At 37.7% G+C, this 21,972-nt stretch overlaps 2 protein-coding genes across 7 annotated transcripts in view; one reads left to right on the top strand and one right to left on the bottom strand.

Moving 5' to 3' along the window:
- Nucleotides 1-7,611, bottom strand: part of CENPC (centromere protein C) — a 65,579-nt gene extending 57,968 nt beyond the window's left edge. For 2 of the 4 annotated variants that reach the window (XM_059669933.1, XM_059669943.1), the window contains exons 1-5: nucleotides 7,365-7,610; nucleotides 5,499-5,545; nucleotides 4,321-4,391; nucleotides 3,515-3,609; nucleotides 2,271-2,376 (exon numbers count right to left, since the gene is read on the bottom strand). In XM_059669933.1, the coding sequence (XP_059525916.1) occupies nucleotides 2,271-2,376; nucleotides 3,515-3,609; nucleotides 4,321-4,391; nucleotides 5,499-5,545; nucleotides 7,365-7,382 (337 nt within the window). In that variant the 5' untranslated portion in view covers nucleotides 7,383-7,610. Of the gene's footprint in view, nucleotides 1-2,270; nucleotides 2,377-3,156; nucleotides 3,268-3,514; nucleotides 3,610-4,320; nucleotides 4,392-5,498; nucleotides 5,546-7,364 lie in introns of those variants that run through there. The other 2 variants (XM_059669951.1, XM_059669960.1) reach the window with 2 other exon arrangements.
- An 11,331-nt stretch (nucleotides 7,612-18,942) lies between these two features.
- STAP1 (signal transducing adaptor family member 1) overlaps nucleotides 18,943-21,972 on the top strand; it is a 41,131-nt gene continuing 38,101 nt past the window's right edge. For all 3 annotated transcript variants that reach the window (XM_059669919.1, XM_059669910.1, XM_059669901.1), the window contains exon 1: nucleotides 18,943-19,134. In XM_059669919.1, the coding sequence (XP_059525902.1) occupies nucleotides 19,015-19,134 (120 nt within the window). In that variant the 5' untranslated portion in view covers nucleotides 18,943-19,014. The remainder of the gene's footprint in view (nucleotides 19,135-21,972) is intronic.

Genomic DNA, 21,972 nt, shown 5'->3' with positions numbered 1-21,972 from the left:
CTCTAGCAAAATTGACAAAGATAAAAAAGACACAAACCAATATCCAGGATAAAATAGTGTTTATCACAATAGATCCTGTAGCCATGAAAAGGACTATACGGAAATACTAGGCTCATAAATCGAAAAACTTAGAAGAAATGAAGTAATTCCTCAAAACCCACAATTATCAAAATTCTGTCAAGACTAAAAAACCTAAATAGTCCTATAACTATTAAAGAATTGAATTTCTAATTTAAAAGCTCTTGAAGCCCTAACCGGTTTGGCTCAGTGGATAAAGCGTCGGCCTGCGGACTGAAAGGTCACAGGTTCGATTCCGGTCAAGGGCATGTACTGTGGTTGTGGGCACATCCCCAGTAGGGGGTGTGCAGGAGGCAGCTGATGGATGTTTCTCTCTCATCGATTTTTCTGACTCTCTGTCTCTCTCCCTTCCTCTCTGTAAAAATTCAATAAAATATATTTTAAAAAATTTAAAAATGATAATAAAATAAAACTTAAAAAAAAAAGCAGCTCTTGAAAAAGAAATCTCATTGGTCAGATGATATCATAGAAAATGTTATACCAAACATTCAAAGAATTAAAACCAAGTTTATTCAGTCCCTTCCAGAAATCTGAAGAGGGAATAATTTCCAACTTTTTAAATAATATGAACATAGGGGAGGCTAGGGGACTGTCAAGGGCAGGGAGGGAAAAAAGGACACATATGTAATACCCTTTGTAATACTTTAAGCAATAAAAAAATAATAATAATAATAATATGAACATTACCATCATACCAAAACTATACAAATATAGCATAAAAAAATAAAACTACATATGAGTATCTCTCATTAACTTATGTGCAAAAACTTCTCAAAATTTTAGCAAATCACATCCAACAATGTATAAAAATTAGTAATATGTCATAATTTACATTTATGGAAAAGCACACTCAACAAAAGAATATATTTTTTCAAGTATAAATGAAACACCCATAGTGTATGCTATTCTATAAAGGAATCAAAATTAGAAATTAGTAAGAAAAAGAAAAATAGGGCAATCAATCCCTAAACACTTGGATTAACACACTCCTAAATAATCAATGATTTAAAGAGAAAGACTCAAAGTATATGTAAAAATACACAGAAATAAATAAAAATGAACAGAAAACACATCAAAATCTGTGCCAGGCAGCGATAGCAGTGCCGAGAGGGAAATTTACAACACTACATGAATATACTTGTATTCACTAAGCCCAGTGTTTCCAAGGTTCTTCCACATCACAGCATGTGTCAGCAGCACTTCATTCCTTTTTATGGCTGAGTAATAGTCCACTGAGCATATATGCCACATCATGTATCTATTCATCGGTTGATGGCCACCTGTTTCAATTTGGTATTGTGAATAATGCTACTATGAACACTGGGGTGGGTACAAATATCTGTTCTGGATCCTTATTTTCAATTATTTTGAGTATAAACCTAAGAGTAGAATTGCTGAGTCACATAACATTTCTAGATGTAATTTTTTGAGATAAAAAATATACATACTGTTGCTTCAAAAGAAAAATCTATTTGAAAATTACTAAAGCTATACAGACAGTCCTCGGGTTACCTCGTTTCGTGGTTACGTCGCCATCTCCCATTTATTTATTTAAAAAAAAGTTCCGTCATTTTAACATATGTACATATGTGCTTTATGTTTTTTATTATTTATTTATCACAAGTAAAGGTAAGGAATTGTCGTCTTTCTTTTAAATTTGTTTTACTGTTTCACTTCATTACTGCTGTGTATGGGCTCCATGTGAGTGATGTAGATGCTTATGTAGGCGGGATCCGACTTATGGCGAAAATCGCATTAAGTCGCGCCCTAGGAACAGATCTCCAACCTAACCCAAATGATCCAATGTATAGTCCCTATAATAATTCTTATTTAGTTAATGTCTCTTACCACATCCTAGTAAGCAATGTTCTTACCACTAAAAGAAAGAAATAATCATATAAAACCTAATAATGTTCATGTTTTTTTTAAAAAACAAACACTAAAATAAACTTGCGAGGGAATCAAAAACAACTTCATTTCACAATGCTGCCCAAACTGGCCATGACCCTGTCACTCAAGCCAATACATGCACCACCTGCAGCGTTTCTAACTCTTTAAATCTAATGTATTATAGAATCGTACACCTGAAACCTATGTAACTTTATTAACAAATGTCACCCCAAAAAATTCAATAAAAGATAAAAATAAACAAACAAATCTAGGCAAATAATACCCATGAGAATGCCACCAACCTGATACGCTGACAGCTTCGCTTGGTTCTATAGGGAACTGCAGAGAGGCTCCTTTCTTTCTTGAAGAAACTCGAACTGACTTTGAATGTGATATCTGGCAGTGAGCCTAAAAGGAATACAACATTAAATCTACACTAGTAAGTTACCAATTCCGATTAAACACATTTGTTTTTAAATTGGAAAGAAAACAAGTATTTAAAAATAATAAACCAGCTGGTAGAGCTGTATACTTAAAATTGATTCAACTTTCAAAAATTAATACATCACATTGGAAAGGTCTCTCAATTCTGAAAGAAATGGATCTGTGTTCATTCCTTGCAACCAAAAGGTTATATATGCTTATTTGTTTGTAGTAAATATTATTTCTAGCATTACATGATTTTTATCTCTAATTAGTATTGTACTTTAAATATTTTCTCTTTAATCATTAGTTTCAAAAACTCTTTTTAAAGTATTCCATTTTGTAGAGTTAAATCAACCTGTCCTCTTAAGATAGATAGTCAATAAAATATTAGTTTCCCCAGACAGCAATAGATGGCTTCGGTTTTCAGAAAACAACCAAATTTGCCAACCTAGATTAGAAACTTCTTAAGTTGTCCACTTTCCTGAAAACCCAATTTAAGTATTATTTTAGAAGTGAAAAATGATTGTGTTATAATTTGATAATTCAAATTCCCAAGCCTCCAATTTCAAACACAGGAAATGTCAAATAAAAATGTTCACAAATACTTCCAAAAGTAATAGAAAATCAATGGGAATATAAGATTCCCTTTTAGAAATGAGACAAACAACTAAAATGTACCTAACTACATTGTGTATTGCTTCCCTCATTAAAATATTAAACCTGGCCTGGCTGGCAAGGCTCAGTGGTTGAGGGTCGACCTACCAACCAGAAGGTCATGGTTCAATTCCCAGCCAGGACACATGCCCAGGTTGTGGCTCAATCCCCAGGGGGGCCGTGCAGGAGGCAGCTAATCAATGATTCTCTATCATCAATATTTTTATTGATTTCAGAGAGGGAGAAAGAGATAGAGACATTAATGATGAGAGAGAATCATTGATTGGCTACCTCCTGCACAAATGGGGATCAAGCCCACAATCCCGGCATATGCCCTCAACAGGAATCAAACCATGACCTCCTGTTTCATAGGTCGATGCTCAACCACTAAGGCAACACAGCCAGGCAATTAAAATATATTTTTTTAAATATATTAAACCTGTACCAACTTTTCTTTTTGACTTACTTCTCTGCTTGGTGACTGTAGACAACTGTCTTTTATTTTAGGTGTTGAACAAAGCATCGAGTTTGTAGAATTAGTGCTAAAATCATTGGCAAGACCTAAAAAATAGTAAGAAATTTTTAGGAATGAAATACAGTATAAAATCTTTTGGTTACAATTATAAGTTTTAGATGATATAAAGAAGTCTGCTGGCTCTTTAAACACAATTAGCTTAAATGAAGTACAGACACAAATTTCAATATTCAAATGTTCCTAGAAGGAATCAAGAGCTACAAAAGACAAACAAGATGTTGAAGAAATATGTGCCAGATTTTTGGGGGCTTATAACAGAAAATACATTTCCATAATCTCTGTTTATTTCTTTGATTGGCCTATTTTCCTATTCTAATACCTTTAGATGCTGACAAGTATTTAGAAAAGCTTTTTGCCATAACTCACCATTTTTTTAGAAACTGGTACAAATAACCAAACATTAATCCAAGCTCTCCAGTGACCCCAAGAATTCTGCACATTTATTTCTATTACATGAAATACTTTCTTTTGTGTATAATAATTATTTATGTATTTCCAGACTACAGGAATTGACTCTAAATTAAAGATAATGACAATTGTTTTCATTTTTGCCAGTATTATCCTCAGGATACCGGAAGATTCATGAAGAACTGCACATGTATTAAAACTTCCTGGGAAAATATTTTGCAATATTTACATGCTGAAACATATTTGTTGCATCTGACATTGACAAATATAACAAATTTTTATCTTCATCCATCCAGACCCTCAAAGTCCATTTGGAAATGAAGCCTTACTTTGTTCTTCAAAACAGTCTTGTAAGAGTACCAATATGTTCTGGCCTTGCCTCACATTAATGCCAGGCTCCCTAATAGGAAGGAAAGACGGAAAAATGTTAACATATAATTTCCAAAAGATATTTGTTATTTAAGTTGCCATCTACTTTGAAAATTCTCTATCTCCTTATTATAAGTTGTTCATTTACTTCATGGGGAAAATATCACCTTTACTATCTGAGGACAAAACAAATACTTGACAATCCAAAAGTTCCTAGAAAAACATGTGAAGTAATATGTCATTATCTACACTAATAATTATACCCCTTGATCAGAGAGCCATGTTTGAAGCTATTTTAGGTTATTGCTGTATCAAAACAAAAACATAAACTTTTTTGAACAAATACATTCAGTCCTGAAATGCTTTTTTAATAAGGACTCTACGGTAACAAGTACTAACAGCTCCAAGTAACACTGTCTTCTCTACAAGCTCTCAAATGCACTTTCGATTCAATATCATTAGTCTTAATGGTAGTTTATGAATCAGTATGAATTTTTAATTAAAAGTTCACATAACAGTTGTAAGAAATAATGTAGAAGAGATCCCTTGTTCACTTTGTTTCCCCCAAATTTCAAAAACATTCTGTAAAAGTTTAGTTTACTATCACAACCAGGTTACTGGTATTGATACAATGCACCAATCTTAATCAGATTTCTCAAGTTCTAAATGTACTCATTTGTGTGTATATAATTAGTTCTATTCAATTATCATATCTGTAGGTTCATACATCACCACCACAGTCAAAGTACTGAACAGTTCCATCACCACAAATATCCTACTGCCCTTTTACAACAATACCCACCTTTTCTTTTAGTCCCACTGAACTAGCTACATCTTTCTATTGCCATTTAATCCATTCTATTGAATGCTTTCTTTTCCCATGGCTATCAGTCATAATTGAGACTGCTTCTTTCTGGTCCATCATTCATCAGGTGAATTTCATTTTTCAAAGCCACTAAGTCATTGCATTGCTTCCATTACTATGTGTCTGTTAATATGAAATAACTAAAACGACTATACTTTGTGGACATAGAAATCATTATTTTAGCTGGAGGTAATATTTTTTCCCTCATTTAAAAATTCTATGTTATGGGAAAAAAAGTCATCTTAAATTTTATATAAGTTGATTTATAATCACCTGGAGGGCTGGCAAAATCTTCTTCTGTAGCCATTTTTGAGATGATCCTAAAAATAAAGTGTATCATCAATTTGGTTTCTTTGTTTAAATATATTCAAATACAACTTATCTTCAAAGTAATTTCACCCCCAATCTGAGCATGCCAGAAAATGTTATTCATTTATTCATCAAGCAAGTTATTGTTAACTGCCTATTATAATGCTATAAAGAGGAATTCTTCTCTATTTGTTTCCAACCTTTGCTTGTACTATTTCTTCACCCTCTGATTTACTCCATCCACTTCCTCCTCTTCTTTCACAACCCCCCGTAACTTTTCCATCATCAAAATCCTAAGTATTTGGGCATCCAATAATTAAAGTTGGTTGACTAACAATACCCACTTATCTCCTTTCCCTGCAGGTAGAGCCCTCTAAAATAATAATAAAGAACTAAAATGGCTTAAAACAACAATGAAAAGCAGAATAGAAGAGAAGACCATCTATGGACACACACATTTAACAACTTATGGAAAATAAATGAAGCATGGTAACTGAAGAAACAAAATGAAAATAGTATTAGCCTAAAGTAAGCTCAGAGAATACTGTCTTTAATAAGGAATGAAGCTGATATTTCCTTCAGTAAGTGAATGGATAAATAAAATATGGATTATCCAGCACTAAAAAGAAATGAGCTATCAAGCCCTGAAAAGACATAAAGGAACCTTAAATGCATATTACTAAGTGAAAGAAGCCTGTCTGAAACGGCTACATACTGTATGATTCCAAGTATATGCCATTCTGGAAAAAGCAGAATATGGGAACAATAAACAGATCAGTGATCACCTGGGTATTGGGGGTAGAGGATGAATAGCAAGCACAGAGAATTTATAGGTCAATGAAAATACTCTGAATGATACCATAATAATGGATACATGTCATTCATTAGACATTTGTCCAAACTCATAGAGTGTACCATACCAAGAATGAACCCTAACAAAGACTATGGACACTGAGTGACAATATGTCGATGCAGGCTCATCAATTGTAAAAAAATGTATCACTCTGGGGGGGGGGGGGTGTTGATAATGGAGGTGGCGATGCATGCATGGGGGCAAGGGGTACACGGAAAATCTCTCCGTACCTTCCCCTCAAGTTTGCTGTAAACCTAAAAAACATTGTTTTTAAATGGTAAATTTTATTCCCCGTCTCTTCCCCAATAGCCTTTTTTTTTTATCGTATAATATATGTGTTCACGGTAAAAAGTACACATTACACCACACTGTCATACAGCTCTTTGTGCACACAATACCGTTATACACTTGGGAGTCAGCCGATGCTGAAGATTTTCTTCAATAAAAAGGGAAATAAAGTAAAAACACAAATCTAGGATAGGGGGTGACATGGGTTGTGTAATATACGGACACCATAAGCGAAGTCTGAAATACAGAACCGTGACTACCCAGGTAGTTCAGAAACATGTCAACAAAAAAGCGAGGTTCCCTCGGGGCCTTCACAGCTTGCACCTTCCCACAGCTGCCCCTCAGAAAGCATCCTCGGTACCAGCTTCGCCATAAACCGTCTGTTTCTTCAGATCAACATGCCCGAGGCCCAGACGCACTCTGAAAGCAGGTCCACAGTTCCATGGGCAGAAAATTACTTCGAGGACGAGGAGCCGGCGTGAGGCTAAAAGGCAGAAATCCCACATTCCCTGCAGAGGAAGATGTCACCAGGGCCGCAATGACAAGAAACCTCGACAGATCAACGCACTAACTCTGGCTCCGAGCACCCACTCCAGATCGCCAGCGTTCCGCGCGGCTTTCCCACCGACATCCCCAAGAAGTCACCGGCTCGGCCGCGAGAGCCCGGGGCGGCCGGGACCCGCACTCACCAGCCCCGATGCAGCCATGTTCAGGCCGGCTCCGCTCGCGCAGGGAGTGGAGGCGAGAGCCCACTCGGGCCCGGCTGGAGGAAGCCCAGCGCTGAACCAGGCCCGAGAGAAGCCGCTGGCGGCTGAACGAACCGGAGGCGGCGGTGCTAGGGAAGGCGGCCGGAGCGAGGGCGCCCCGCACCCATTGGCTCTGACGCTCACAAACACCGGAGCCTGGCGCTCTCCACCGTTTGAAATGAGCTGCACATGCGCAACACGGGCCGCACGACCCATAGGCGGAAAGCCGTTATAGGCCGGCCCCCTCATTGGACCCTCCCACAGCCCCGCCCTCGCAGCCCCGCCCTATTTCCCTCCGTAGCCCCGCCCCTTCCCCTGTAGGCCCGTCCTCCCTCCCCTCCGCGGAGGCTGGGCAGAAAGCTGGGCGTTTACTTGGCTGGCGGGGCGCTGGGAACCGCCTCCGCTCCTTGGGCGCAGTGTAAAACTTTTCAACGCTTCTATTATAGAGTAAAAAGTAATACTTTTATTTTTTGCTAAATGAGGGTAATATTTTCATGATGCATTGCCAGCAACGTGTCATGTGAATAGTAGATCACAAGTCTTGAAACCTGCTCAGCCTAGTCAGCTGTGTCATCCAACACAAACTGTGGCACCGTTCTGGGTGTTTTTTTTTCTTTTCTTTTTAATATATTTTAATTGATTTTAGAGAGGAAAGGAGAGGGATAGAGATAGAAACATGAGAGAGAATCATTGTTGGCTGCCTCCTGCACGCCCCCTACCGGGGATCAAGCCCACAACCCAGGCATGTGCCCTTGGCGGGAATCAAACCTGGGAACCTTCAGTCTGCAGGCCCCCCCCCCTCTATCCACTGAGCCAAACCAACTAGGGCAGTGGTTCTCAATCTTCCTAATACCGTGACCCTTTATTACAGTTCCTCATGTTGTGGTGACCCCCAACCATAAAATTATTTTCGTTGCTACTTCATAACTGTAATTTTGCTACTGTTATGAATCGTAATGTAAATATCTGATGTGCAGGATGTATTTTCATTGTTACAAATTGAACATAATTAAAGCATAGTGATTAATCACAAAAACAGTATGTAATTACATATGTGTTTTCCGATGGTCTTAGGCGACCCCTGTGAAAGGGTCATTCGACCCCCAAAGGGGTCGAGACCCACAGGTTGAGAACCCCTGGGCTAAGGCCTGGATTTTTTTGTTTGTTTGTTTTTAATTTTGTTTTATTGCTTAAAGTATTACAAAGAGTATTACATATGTCTCCTTTTTCCCCCCCTTGACATTCCCCCGGGCTCCCCTACCCCCCAGTGTCTTGTGTCCATTGGTTATGCTTACATGCATGCATACAAGTCCTTCGGTTGATCTCTTCCCCCTCTTCCCCCCCCCCCATGTTTTTTTAATTAGATAATGGGAAAGCTAAATTAGACTTCTTCCTACCTGACACCCCCCCTTTTTTTTTACACTATTTTTTTTTAATTGTTAATCCTCACCAGAGGAGGTTTTTTTATTGATTTTTAGAGAGACTGGAAGGGAGGGAGGGGGAGAGAAAGAGAGAGAGAAATGTGAGAGATGGAACCTGCAACCCAGATACTTGCCCTTGACCAAGAATCGAACCTGCAACCTTGGCTTATCCGTAGGACACTCCAACCAACTGAGCTACCCCACCAGCGCCTACCTACCATTTTATGATTCTACAAAATGGTATCCTATTTTTATGATTTAATAAAATTTGAAAGGGAATTTTAATCAGCAAATACATTACTTACTGAATAAATTCATTAATCAAGAGTTGAGTAAAGGCCATTTTCTTTTTTTCTTTTTTCTTTTCTTTTTTTTTCGTGTGTGTGTAGGGAATAGGGGTTACAAATTAACTCTGAAATCTGACAAACCTGAGTTCCACTATACACCACTAATTCTGCCATAAAATATTTCTCAAGTCTCTTGTCTGTTAGTGGGAATAATATTAAAGTTTTGAGATATTGCATTAATTCCTTTTAAGATGTAGGTGAAATGCCTGGAACATAGTAAGAATAAATAATGTAAATGGTTGTTACGGTAATTTTTAAACTTAGTCTAGCAGAAGTTTTGCCAATCAGGCTATATTATATAATTTGGTGCTGTCATATTTGGTATAGATAAAACTATCACTTATTGAGGAGTGTGTACTATATGCCAAGTTCTATTCTAAATGTTCTCCGTGCAGGAAGCAACTTATTTAATTCTTAGAACATTTCTGTGAGAGAAGAGGACTAATATTCCCATTTTATATACAACAAAACTGGGACAAGGTTTAATTAATTTGCTCAAGATTGCACTATCATTACAGGACAAAGTTGGGGGATGAACCCTGGTCTTTAAACTCCAGAACTGAGCACTAATCACAACACTTTTTACCTCTCAAGGGAAAATTTTAAAAGCTCAATCATAGATGTAAAGTTCCACATGTAAAATTATATCCCTCCGCTTCCACCAGAAACAGTAACTCTCAGAGGTATTTTAAGAAACTTGAAAATTAATCACATACAAAAAAATAAATTTTAAGCTGACTATACAAAGTGACAGTAAGGAGGAGTAGCAACTGGAAATCTCATACATTACTAGTAGGAATGCAACATGGCACAGACACTCTGAAAAACAGATTGGCTCTTTCTTATAAAGTTTAACACACACTTAACATATGACCCAGCAATTCCACACTTGGGTATTTACTCAAAAGAAATAAAAATACATATCACAAAGAAATGCATACAAATGTTTATATCAGCTTTATTAATAATGGACCCAAACTGACAATATGCTCATTAACTGCTGAATGAATAAATAAGTTCCAGTATATTCATACAATGGAGTACTCCTCAGTAATAAAATAAAATAAATAAAAACCCCCCTAGTGTTGTCGAACCGGTTTGGCTCAGTGGATGGAGCGTCGGCCTGTGGACTGAAGGGTCCCAGGTTCGATTCTGGTCAAGGGCATGGACCTTGGTTGCAGGCACATCCCCAGTAGGGAGTGTGCAGGAGGCAGCTGATCGATCTCTCTCATCGATGTTTCTAACTCTCTATCCCTCTCCCTTCTTCTCTGTAAAAAATCAATAAAATATATATTATAAAAAAAAAAAACCCAGCTAGTGTTGCTCAGTGGTTGACCTATGAACCAGGAGGTCATGGTTCAATTCCTGGTCAGGGCACATGCCCAGGTAGGTGGTGGAGGGCGGGGGAGAGCACCTGATCAATGCTTCTCTCTCATCATTGATGTTTTTATTTCTCTCTCCCTCTCCCTTCCACTCTTAAATCAATAAAAATATTTTTTTAAAGCATTATACTAAGACATTAAAGGCTCTCTACTGTGTGATTCCAAGTAGGTCACTGCTGCAGGAGGAATAGGCCAGATTTCCCAGACAGAAGTAGGAATGCGGTTCTTTGGGCACCACTGAAATAAGAATTTTTAGAAGCCTCCACGGAAGGATGGGATATGGAAAAAGGCATTATTTGCATGAGGTTACATTTCTCAGTTTCCAACGCCCCATTTACCACTATACCCAGTAAGGTCTGAGGGACTGCCAAGCTCTTTCCCACATCACTCAGCCTTACTGGGTATAGTGTCTGTTTGGTCTTCCCTTTCCTCCTTTCCTGTTAAACAATAACCAGGTTATTACATCAGCATCATGACTGCATACAACTATATGAACAGAAGTGAGATCTGTGGTTGCGGGGGATTAGGTGGAATGGGCAGGGGAGAAGATACTGACTACAAAAGGCCATGAGGGAACTTTTGTTTAGCCATCACCATTTATCCCCTCTATAGTCTCTTCCTCCTCCGCATCACCTCCCCGCAGCAATCACCACACTGTTGTTCCATGTCCATGCGTTCTCATTCTTTTTTTATTTTTTGCTCAATCCTCCTCCAAACACCCTCCTCCCCCCTACCACCAGAGGTGTCTGCCTACTCTCTATCTATCAGTCTGTCTCTATTTTGCTCGATAGTTCAGTTTGTTCATTAGATTCTACATATAAGTGAAATCATATGTTACTTGTCTTCTCTGACTGGCTTATTTCACTTATGAGGGAACTTTTTGCAGTGGTGGAAATAGTCTAGGTCTTGATTTTGGTGGTGGTTACACAACTATATCTACTTGTCGAAATTATTAGAACTATGCTCCTAAAAAAGGAGTGACTTTTTGGGTAAATTATACCTCAATAAACCCGATTTGAAAAACTAGGAATGTTAGAGATGTCATAGGCAGCTAGACAGACATGAGCAGAGCAAGGACAATAGGCCAGGTACAGAACCTCACCAGGGCAGAAAGCCCAGATGCCTAGCAAGGGGCAAACCTGGGAAAACAAGAACCTCGCCCCAGGATAACCTATCCTCCCCTAGCATATTACAGACCATGCAGTTTGGACCCCTGTGGGGAGCCGATAAAGGGTTAAGCCTCAGACTGACCTGTTGGCAAAGTCACAAACAAGTCCCAGCTTAGAGGGCACAGTCCTCTTAGCATAATTAAGCTTGACCTTATAATGCTCCCCAGATCTTATCTGGGAAGCTAATGGGCTGAGGGAAGTTCAGGAAGTAGCCAAAACAAGTGAAACTCACAAGAACTGTGTAACTATGGTAACCACTACCTTGTTTACCTCTGGCTATAAAATAAAGGCTCAGTTGGTCTCCGGGTCTTTCTCTGTGGCCTCAGCCAGGCACAGGAAGATCCACAGAGACTAAAGAGAGCTAGAGAGCTATGAACGCTGTTTCCGTGTAAATCATTCTTCGCTGACTCCATCCACACCTTTGGGGACCCCTGGACTGCTGGGGCTGGACCCCGGCAACTACTCTTTCAGCTTCTCTGTATGTTTAAATTGTTTCCTAGTAAAATGATGGGGCAAATGTAACTGACCAAAAAGAGTTTGTTCAAACAGTACTGCAGATAGCCAATTAGTCTGGCACAGGGAAGCAGTGAAAGAAATTGGTGTTTATTGTGGAGCACTACACAACCGGGAGCTGGCAGCTTGTGCTGGAAAAACTGAAACTCTCCAATAATGTTTTCAGACAAGGGGTGTCATAGAGCAAAAATAAAGAGTCATCATGGGTAAGAGGTTGGTCAGGGGCAGTAAATCATTATTTCTCTCTCTTTTTCTTCTCTCTCTCCCCCCCCCCAAAATTAATAAATAAACATAAATAAAATAGATGCAAGGGAATGGGATGAGACTTACTGGGCTTGCTGTGAAGAAACTGAATTGAGTTCTGGGGCTACATGTTAAAATCATACCTTAAATCAGGCCCCTCAGTTTCACAAAGTGACATTAATAAAATTGCTCAAATATCTTGCAAAATAATTTGTAATTCTTCGAAAGTAAAAAATGGACATTTTAGCAAATTACTATCAGGGTTTTGTCATAAAAATTACACTCCAGAAATCAATTTACTCTAGAAATTATAACATAGCAATTATAACCTAAAATTTGCTAACATGAAATAAACTTATTTGTATAATTTTGAGTTTTATCTTTTTATATAAAATTTCATTTTATATATATATTTATTTGTTGATTTCAGAAAGGAAGGGAGAGGGAAAGAGATAGAAACAGTAATGAGAGAGAATCTGTAATCAGCTGCTTCCTGCATGCCCCCTACTGAGACTGGGCCTGCAACCCTGGCATATGCCCTTGACGAAATCAAAACTGGGGCCCTTCAGTCCCCAGGCCAATGCTCTATCCACTGAGACAAACAGGCTAGGGCTCATTATATTTGCTTACTTTTTACTGCCAAATATCGCTTCATTTGTTAAGTACATTCACTTGCAGCAGCCTTCCCTTACAAAATTATCCCAGAAAAAAAGGCTCTACCAGATTAGAAAGTGCACTTGCAATATGCAGATAGGTGGCAGCAGAGTTCACAAAAAACAATTTTGCTGTGCAATGGATCCTGAAAGTCTGCATCAAATCCTGAATGTTAAAGTACTACATAAATTGACCCACCTTATGCATATCATTTGATTGTTAGCTGCAATTATATTTATATATATATTCTCTTAACAAGGAAATAAATACACTATTTTTGGGGTCTCCATTCTGTGTCTCAGTTTACTTCTAGTCAATGTAATTCTTACCTCAAAAAAAGGAGGTTTGTGTCATTTAAACAATGCAATATACAGATCATGTGTCATAGAAATCTACACTTGAAACCTATATAATCTTATTAACCAATGTCATTGCAATAAATTTAATCTAAATAAATTAAGAATAAAAAGCCTAAGTATATAAAAACAAATTTAGATTTTCAAAAGCTTAAAAATATAGTTCTGCACTGTAATGTTACCCTTGCAAATATTTACATCACTTTAATGATACTAAGCAAAAAATTAAATAACGCACATTTATATTTATTGACATAGAAATGTGTTCTAGACACATCATATAAAAAAATGTAGTTCATGGACCTGGCTGGGTGGTAGCTTGGTTGGTTGAGTGTCACCCCATGCACTGAAAAGTCACCGGTTCAAGTCCCAATCAGGGTAATAGATTGCAGGTTGAATCCTGAGGATTGGGCACCTGTGGAAGGCAACCAATTGATGTTTCTCTCTCTCTCGCCCTCTCTCCCTCCCTCCACACTCCTTCCTCTCTTTCTGGGATCAATAAAACATATTTTTTTAAAATGTAGTTTATGAAACAGTGTGAATTTGATTAACCTGATTACATAAATATATCTAGAAATAGAGAAAAAGTGCCCAAAGAAGTGATGGTACCCATCCAAAGAGTTCTAATTGAAGATAATAGAGTAGTGTGTGATTTTCATTTCTTCCTTATGCCTTTCTGTTGTGTCTAAAATTTGTATAAGTAAGTTTTCCATTAATAATAAGAAAAATAAATAACTTCTTTTAATTTAAGTATGGATACAATATAAGGTGTTTATAAGGTCAAATACCTGTAAAAATTTATAAACAATGAAGTGCCAAAATTGTAGCTTGCAGGCAATCAATCCCTAACAGTAAGAGATTTATGAGGTGAAGTAAATAGGGAGATATACTGCAAGCCAAGACAAGAGGCAGATAAGATGTACAGTTAGTTGATGCAGAAGAATATATGTAGTAGCAAAATGGAGCTAGATTATGGAGTACCTTCAATGTTAGGATGACTTTTCACTTATTCCTATAGATACTAGGGAACTGTATTGATGAAGGGTCAGTTACATAGAAAATAATTCATGATAACTAATTTTGGTTTTAAAAGGGGGGAATCTACTAATAGGATCTACTAATTCAGCTTACAGAATTGTTGGGAGGGATGGAGAAATAGTGTATTTTGGGCTTTCAAGAATGATTCCCAAAGACACACTGCAAAACTGACTCCCCAAGAGACAGCTGCTACATGTACAGCCAGGAAGCAAATTGAAAAATTGGGAGGCTGATGCTAATGCTGGAATTTCCAGAACCATACTGACCCTGTACAGTCAGGATGCCACCACAATTACAAAACTGCCCTGTCAAGGAAACAACCACAAAGCAGAAGCCTCTATGACCAGGAAGCCTCCTTACTATTTCTAGCTCCAGAAGCACCCCATACCTGCCAAGATGGCCTTGGCTATTAACATCCATGAAACCAGTGGTCACAGACTGGGACTTCTGATAACGTTGCCACAGAAGAAAGCAGATGCCTACAGACTATGCTTGCTTCTAGAAAAACCAAAGGCAGCCTGAGAATGAAGTCTGTCTCAGTTCTGCCTTGCCAAAGTTGAACGCATCCCAACTCCAGCTGCAAAGAAGTCTGGGAAATTTAGTTTTTAGCTTTTCAGCCTCTGCAATAAAGAATGGCACACTAGAAGAGGTTGGAATGGATATTAAACATCAATCTATTTTATCCCCTAAGCAAGCACTAATGGATCTTAAATGAAGTGAAGGGGAAGGAAAATGTAGACCTATCCTCATACATATTGAGTTTGAAGTGGTGAAAACAGAATTCATCATTGCTCTATTCACCTCCCCCCAAAACGAACTCCTTATCTGAAATTACCAGCTTCTATTAAAACTGCCATTGTTCTGTTATTTATCTCATTTAGAAATCTGTGAGTCCTGTATCTATGTGGCATCTAAGAAATATTTCTCAATAATATGTTTCCCCACACTATAAAAATAGTGTGAACATTAACTAGAAAAACTATCTTCCTAGAAGAAACTCTTTCTACTGAAATGAAAATTACAAGGTTAGCAAATTAAATCATTCTGACAGAGCAATGATATCACTTCTGTAGCAGTGATTTGTCACCTTTAATTTTCTGTCCCAAAAGACATACGTAGTAGGAGTAACCAAAACTATTAGAGAAGAGAGTATTTTTTTAATGTTTTCATTTAAAAGGGCCCTATTATAAAAGACCTGTGTGACCTGCTTGCACACCTTGCTGGTGCTCAATAAATACTTAGTGTTGAATGAAAAAATAAACCTCAAAAGCAATGAGAATACTTTAAAGCAGCAGTTCTCAACCTGTGAGTCGTGATCCCTTTGGCAGTCGAACGACCCTTTCACAGGGGTCGCCTAAGACCATCCTGCATATCAGATATTTACATTACGATTCATAACAGTAGCAACATTACAGTTATGAAATAGCAACGAAAATAATGTTATGGTTGGGTCACAACACGAGGAACTGTATTTAAAGGGCCAGAAGGTTGAGAACCACTGCTTTAAAGTGTTTTAAGCAGGGGAATGACTTAAAGAGACTGATTTTAAATGAATCAGAGAAGAAAAAGAGTAATAAGTAGACTGCTTAGATGCCTACTGTAACTCCAGACAAGAAGTCATTTAGCCCACCCCCTCATATCATAGGCTGGGAAGCTGTGATCCCAGAGCAGTTAAGTGGTTTGTTTAAGGTCTCAGAGCTAGTTAGTGGCAAAATTGGCTTTTCTCCCTACTCCCAGACACTTTTCCTATGACATTACCTAACCTACAATTCATTATTCAACACCTAAAACTTGAGATATCTGTAAGAGGATTTCCATTGTAATGGCACACTGGTACAATGATACTGAAAATTGTGGACAGGTGTAACTGGTTAATAATGTTCCAGCAGGACTTCTGCATTGTGTAGATTTGGGGGGTGTTTTTGTTGTTCTCTATTTTTTGTTTTTGCTGTGTGTATTGTTTTTTTGGAGACAGTATTTGAACTTTGGTATATTATGAATTAATTTGACTTGCAAATCAGCAAACCAGAGCAACGTACAAAAGTTCATGAACTGGCTTTTTAAAAAATTTTGTGTATGTTTTAAAAGATAAGAAAAAATGTAAAAAATAATAAAGATAAGAAAAATATAATTACATCATTATTTCTCAAACTATTCCTACTTTTACATTTCAAAAAAATCTTTATTGTTGAAAGTATTTCTGATGTCCTCTTTCTCCCCACTGACCCCTTCTAGCCTGCACCCACCCCAACCCCAGGCCTTTACCACACTATTGTCTGTGCCCATTGGTTATGCATATATGCATACAAGTTCTTTGGTTAATCTATTCCCTCCCACCCACCCCCACCTTCCCTCTGAGATTGGACAGTCGTTCCATGCTTCTATGTCTCTGGATCTATTTTGTTCATCAGCTTATTTTGTCCTTTAGATTCTACATATGAGTGAGATTATGCATGTGATACTTGTCTTTCTCTGACTGGCTTATTTCGTTTAGTATAATACTTCCCAGGTCCCTCCATGCTGTCTCAAAGGGTAAGAGATCCTTCTTTTTTACTGCTGCATAGTATGTAAAAGGTGTATTTAGGTCATTATTTCTCAAAATATTTCTATTTTTACACTTTTTAAAACACATTTTTGTTTTTTGTTTTTCTCCCATGCCAATCTCTGGACATAAAGCCAGTGACTACTTTTCTCACATTCTGACCACTAATGATTCCCAGCATCCTACCTCCCTTCGTCTCCTTATTTCTCAGTTCTCAGCCCTCCTTTCACTTCCTTCCTGTGTTACATCAGCTACCAGCTGCCAACAGGCAGATTTGGTCACTTATTAACTTGGGAGGTTTTCTTTGGTTATTTGGCTCATTTTTAAAATGACATTGAAACTAAAAAATAGTGTGAATTGATCTCCAAAAAATTAAGTTGGGCTTAGATTTTATCATTTGAATGTTTGGGTCATAGGGAGCAGGTCTCACATTTAAAGGCAAGGCGATAATTCTGAAGTTTTGATTTCCTATTTCTGTTTCAAATTATTTTCATTTTGATAACACACTTGCACACTCTTCCCTAATTTACTAATAATCTGTCTGTATTGTTGTACCTCACTTTGTAGACGATTTGGTATCCCACCTCTGCTGCTGCCCCAACTGGTGAAGGAAACCATGTGCTCTCTCCATTAGAAAAGAAGGGTCAGCCCTAAGCCGGTTTGGTTCAGTGGATAGAGCGTCGGCTCGGGGACTGAGGGTCCTGGGTTCATTTCTGGTCAAGGGCATGTACCTTGGTTGCAGGTTCCCTGGCCCTGGTCAGGGTGCGTGCACTCTTTCGCATTGATATCTCTCTCTGTCTCTCCCTCTCCCTTCCAGTCTCTCTAAAATTCAATGGAAAAATATCCTGGAGTGAGGATTAACAACAACAAAAAGGAGGGGTCAGTTGGAAGGTGCCTGGCTTGGTTTGATTTCTGAGAATAGGCTGGTTCAGATGTAGAGAATGCTCTGGGCCTGAATCAAGGCTACTAAATCAAGAGTTTTCCTGAAATATTGAGGGTGAAATATCAAATGGTGTAACTTCTCAGGACCCTGCAAAACAAACCAGAATTAGTCCTATGTTTCTTTCCTCTGTTATTCCTTTTACAGTATTGAGCTAACTCCAGTCTCTCAATGACCATTCCCCACATGGAACTATTAGTTGCATGTTGGTCCCAGTCAAGCGCTATAAACCTTACTAGGTAACAGTAAGGACCTCATCTATGCATCATAGCATCAGTGATACACAGCTCAGAAAGCATAAAATAACAAAACAAAAGTTTGAAAATTTAAAGCTTTCTCTGCCAAACATTTTGCCAAATATCCACTGGTGACCCAAGAATTTAAAATACTGACCAAAAAGAAGTGGAAAATTCCATGTTCCCATAACTGTGTTTTATGCTTAGTGGACCATCAAAATGGGTATGGGATAAAGAGCTCCATTTTTCTTAAAATTTAAACAAAGTTTGATCCTGAAATACAACAGAAGTAGTCCAAATAAAGTTATCCTATTAATTAATTTTTAGTGAAGTGGAGTTAATTCAAGTCATGCCTTCTGTGGATAAAAATGGACAACAATTAAAACAAAAAGTAAACAAATGTGACCTGGATATCTCCTCTAAAGCCCAGAATCTCCAAATGGGTTCCTTTCATCTTCTGGTGACGTTAATCTTCTGTTTATTTTGTTATTGTAATTCTAAGTACATGTAGTTTATTCAGAGGTTGCTTTCTCAAAGCTGGTCTATGCCTGTTTTATCTTGCCTCATAAAAAGCAAAGGAAAGAGTGTGTGTGTGTGTGTGTGTGTGTGTGTGTGTGTGTGTCCTGTTGGTGGTTTAAAATCGAGTTGGGACTTCCTCTTTGAACAGTTGCCTTTTCCTCTCACTCAAGGTAGATCTCATTTTGTTTGAAACTGGATACAGTTGTAACCAAACCACACACCCACGAGAGGGTATGATGGCTAAGAAGCCCCCGAAACCAGCCCCTCGAAGGATCTTCCAAGAGAGGTTAAAGATTACTGCTCTACCTTTATACTTTGAAGGTTTTTTATTAGTCAAGCGCTCAGAATACCAGGTAAGTCCACAGATGATAATGTTAAACTAGCAGCTTCTGTCTTAATATAACGTGTATTTCATGGTGTTGTGATGTGACAAGGACCTCCTTGTTTCTGTTGCGATTAAAACCTCTTCCTGGAGCTCAGAAATATTATCCCATTCTTGCATAATTTAAATACAATGTATGGCTTAACCATATGTGTATATATGTATGCATTATACAGGGGTGGGCAAATGTAGGTTTACAGTTGTTCATATGGAAAAATACACAATACAAGAATAAGCTCTGAGTTTTACGTACTCACAGCTGTAAAATTGCTTTTGCCTACCTCTGTATATGGTAATATAAAGTTCTAACATTAAGTTACTAAGATCAAAAAGTTCAATAAGCTAAACTTTCAAAGAGTTAATTTACACATCACAGAAGATTTTGGCTTAATAGATGAAATGTTTCCTGTATTTTCTCTGCAATTTACTACGATGCTTCCATGATGACTTGTATCATTAAGATAAAATATTATGATTGAAATTAAACCTTCTGCTCCTATTCTCAGTTGTTTGAAGCTTATAAGGATCAAATTATTTTTTAAAGTGGTAAACTTTTGTAAAAAAATGTGAAAATGATAAAAGTAATACTGTTTAACATTATGTATAAAATACATTTTAAAAATACTGTTCAAGATTATGGGTTTAAAAAATAAAAAAAGTTAAGAAAGAATAATGAAGGATAACACATAGGGTGTTTTGTGGGTGGTATATACTTCACATGACAGAAATACACTTTGTAAGAAAATTCACAAAGCATCCCATTTTTAAAAAATATATTTTATTGATTTTTTACAGAGAGGAAGGAAGAAGGACAGAGAGTTAGAAACATCGATGAGAGAGAAACACTGACCAGCTGCCTCCTGCACACCCCCCACTGGGGATGTGCCCACAACCAAGGCACATGCCCCTGACTGGAATCAAACCCAGGACCCTCCAGTCTGCAGGCCAACGCTCCATCCACTGAGCCAAACCGGCCAGGGAAAAGCATCCCATTTAAAAAATATATATATTTGAATTGATTTCAGTGAGGAAGGGAGAAGGAGAGAGAGATAGAAACATCAATGATGAAAGAGAATCATTGATCAGCTGCACATCCTCCTATGGGGATCGAGCCCACAACCTGGGCATGTGTCCTGACTGGGAATCGAATCATGATCTCCTGGTTCATAGATTGATACTTAACCATTGAGCCATGCTGGCTGGGCAAGCATCCCATATTTTTAAATGTAAAAATGAAAACTTACAGTTAAAATCAGTGCTTTTAGAATAGTAATTGTGGATAATTTGAAATTAATGAGAAAAATAAACACAAAGTGCCTGTTACTAAAAAAAAATCACTAACAGCTCAAATTTTATGAAATCTTAATATTAATTGAAACTAGAAAATTTTAAATGTTTCGAAAATGCCATAAGAAATATTTAATAATATTAATTTTTTTTCTGTGGATTTATTATTACTTGGGGGAAATTGTGTATATGAAAATATCAATAATGGCACATATTTATTTCATACATAATAAGACCGTTTATTATTTGAGAGTAAAGACATCGTAATTTGTATTCTGTTATGGGTCAGTTACATTGTAATATTTTTTTGCTTGATCTTACATGCTTTAAAAGTGAATTCAGTCTTATCACCATCCACCATCGGTTAGCCACATTGTTACACTTTGCCAGGAAAGAGAAGTTGAGAAAAAGGAATTTCTAATTTGTAATTTAAATTTTGTCATTCATTGGTTGTTTTCCCAAGTATTTAAAATAACTGTTTTTGATATCAGATTCCTTTTCATGTTTAAAGAAGGCATTCCGTTGGTATGGTTAAGAGGAAGAACAAGGATTTTAGAGTGTCAGTAAAACATGACTTTACCTGATGGTTTTGCTACTCACAGCTTATGATCTTACACAAGTTACTCAATCTCTTTGGGACTCAATTTCCTCAACTATAAAATGGAGAGAATACGACTTGCCTCCCAAGCTACAATGCCGGGGATACAGTAGGTGCTCAGTCTATTTATTCGTTCAAGCAACACCTATCGAGTACCTCCTATGCAATAAGCATCACACTCAGTTCTGTAGAATATGAATAAAACACAAAGACCCTACTTTTACAAGGCTAAGTCTAGCCCTAGCTGGTTTGGGTCAGCTGTTACAGCATCTGCCCTCGGGTTCAATTGCGGTCAAGGGCACATAGAGCGGCTTGATCCCTGCCCCTCCCCACCCCCCCCAACACCCCCGCCACGGAGGCAACTAATCGATATTTCTCTCTGTGTCTCCCTCTCCTTTCCACTCTGTCTAAAAAATAAAATAAAATAAAATAAAAATAAAAACAATGGAAAAAATATCCTCCTGTGAGGATTAACAACAACAACAAAAAGGATAAGTTTAGTAAGGAGCGATGACTCGCTTACCCAATTACATAGCAAAGTATCTTTCACTTGTACGTCAGGGAGAACAGAGCAAGACGGTGACAAAAATTTCTACTAATAGGGTGGTTTCAAGGATTAAAGAGATAGCATGTAAAACATCTGGCTCACCCCAAAGGCTAGATTCATTCTCTTCCCATTTCACTATTTATCATATTCTTATTAACATGATAAAATCAGTTTTGAGTCTACAAGTAATATGGCTCAAAGGAGAGCTGTATTGATAGAGTGTTTGAAAATGGAAGCTGTGAGGAAAAGCTCAGGAAAATAGTGGGATTTCTTCGCATATGGCCATAAAATGCCAGGGAACCTTTGAAAGGAAGGTGAGCCAATGCTATATAGAAGGTCATCTTTGGAGCCAATGTGCTGAAGAGCTGGGAGGCTCT

This window comes from Myotis daubentonii, chromosome 1, assembly GCF_963259705.1.
Source record: "Myotis daubentonii chromosome 1, mMyoDau2.1, whole genome shotgun sequence".
Lineage (NCBI taxonomy): Eukaryota > Metazoa > Chordata > Mammalia > Chiroptera > Vespertilionidae > Myotis > Myotis daubentonii.
This window is presented reverse-complemented; position numbering and strand designations above follow the sequence as displayed.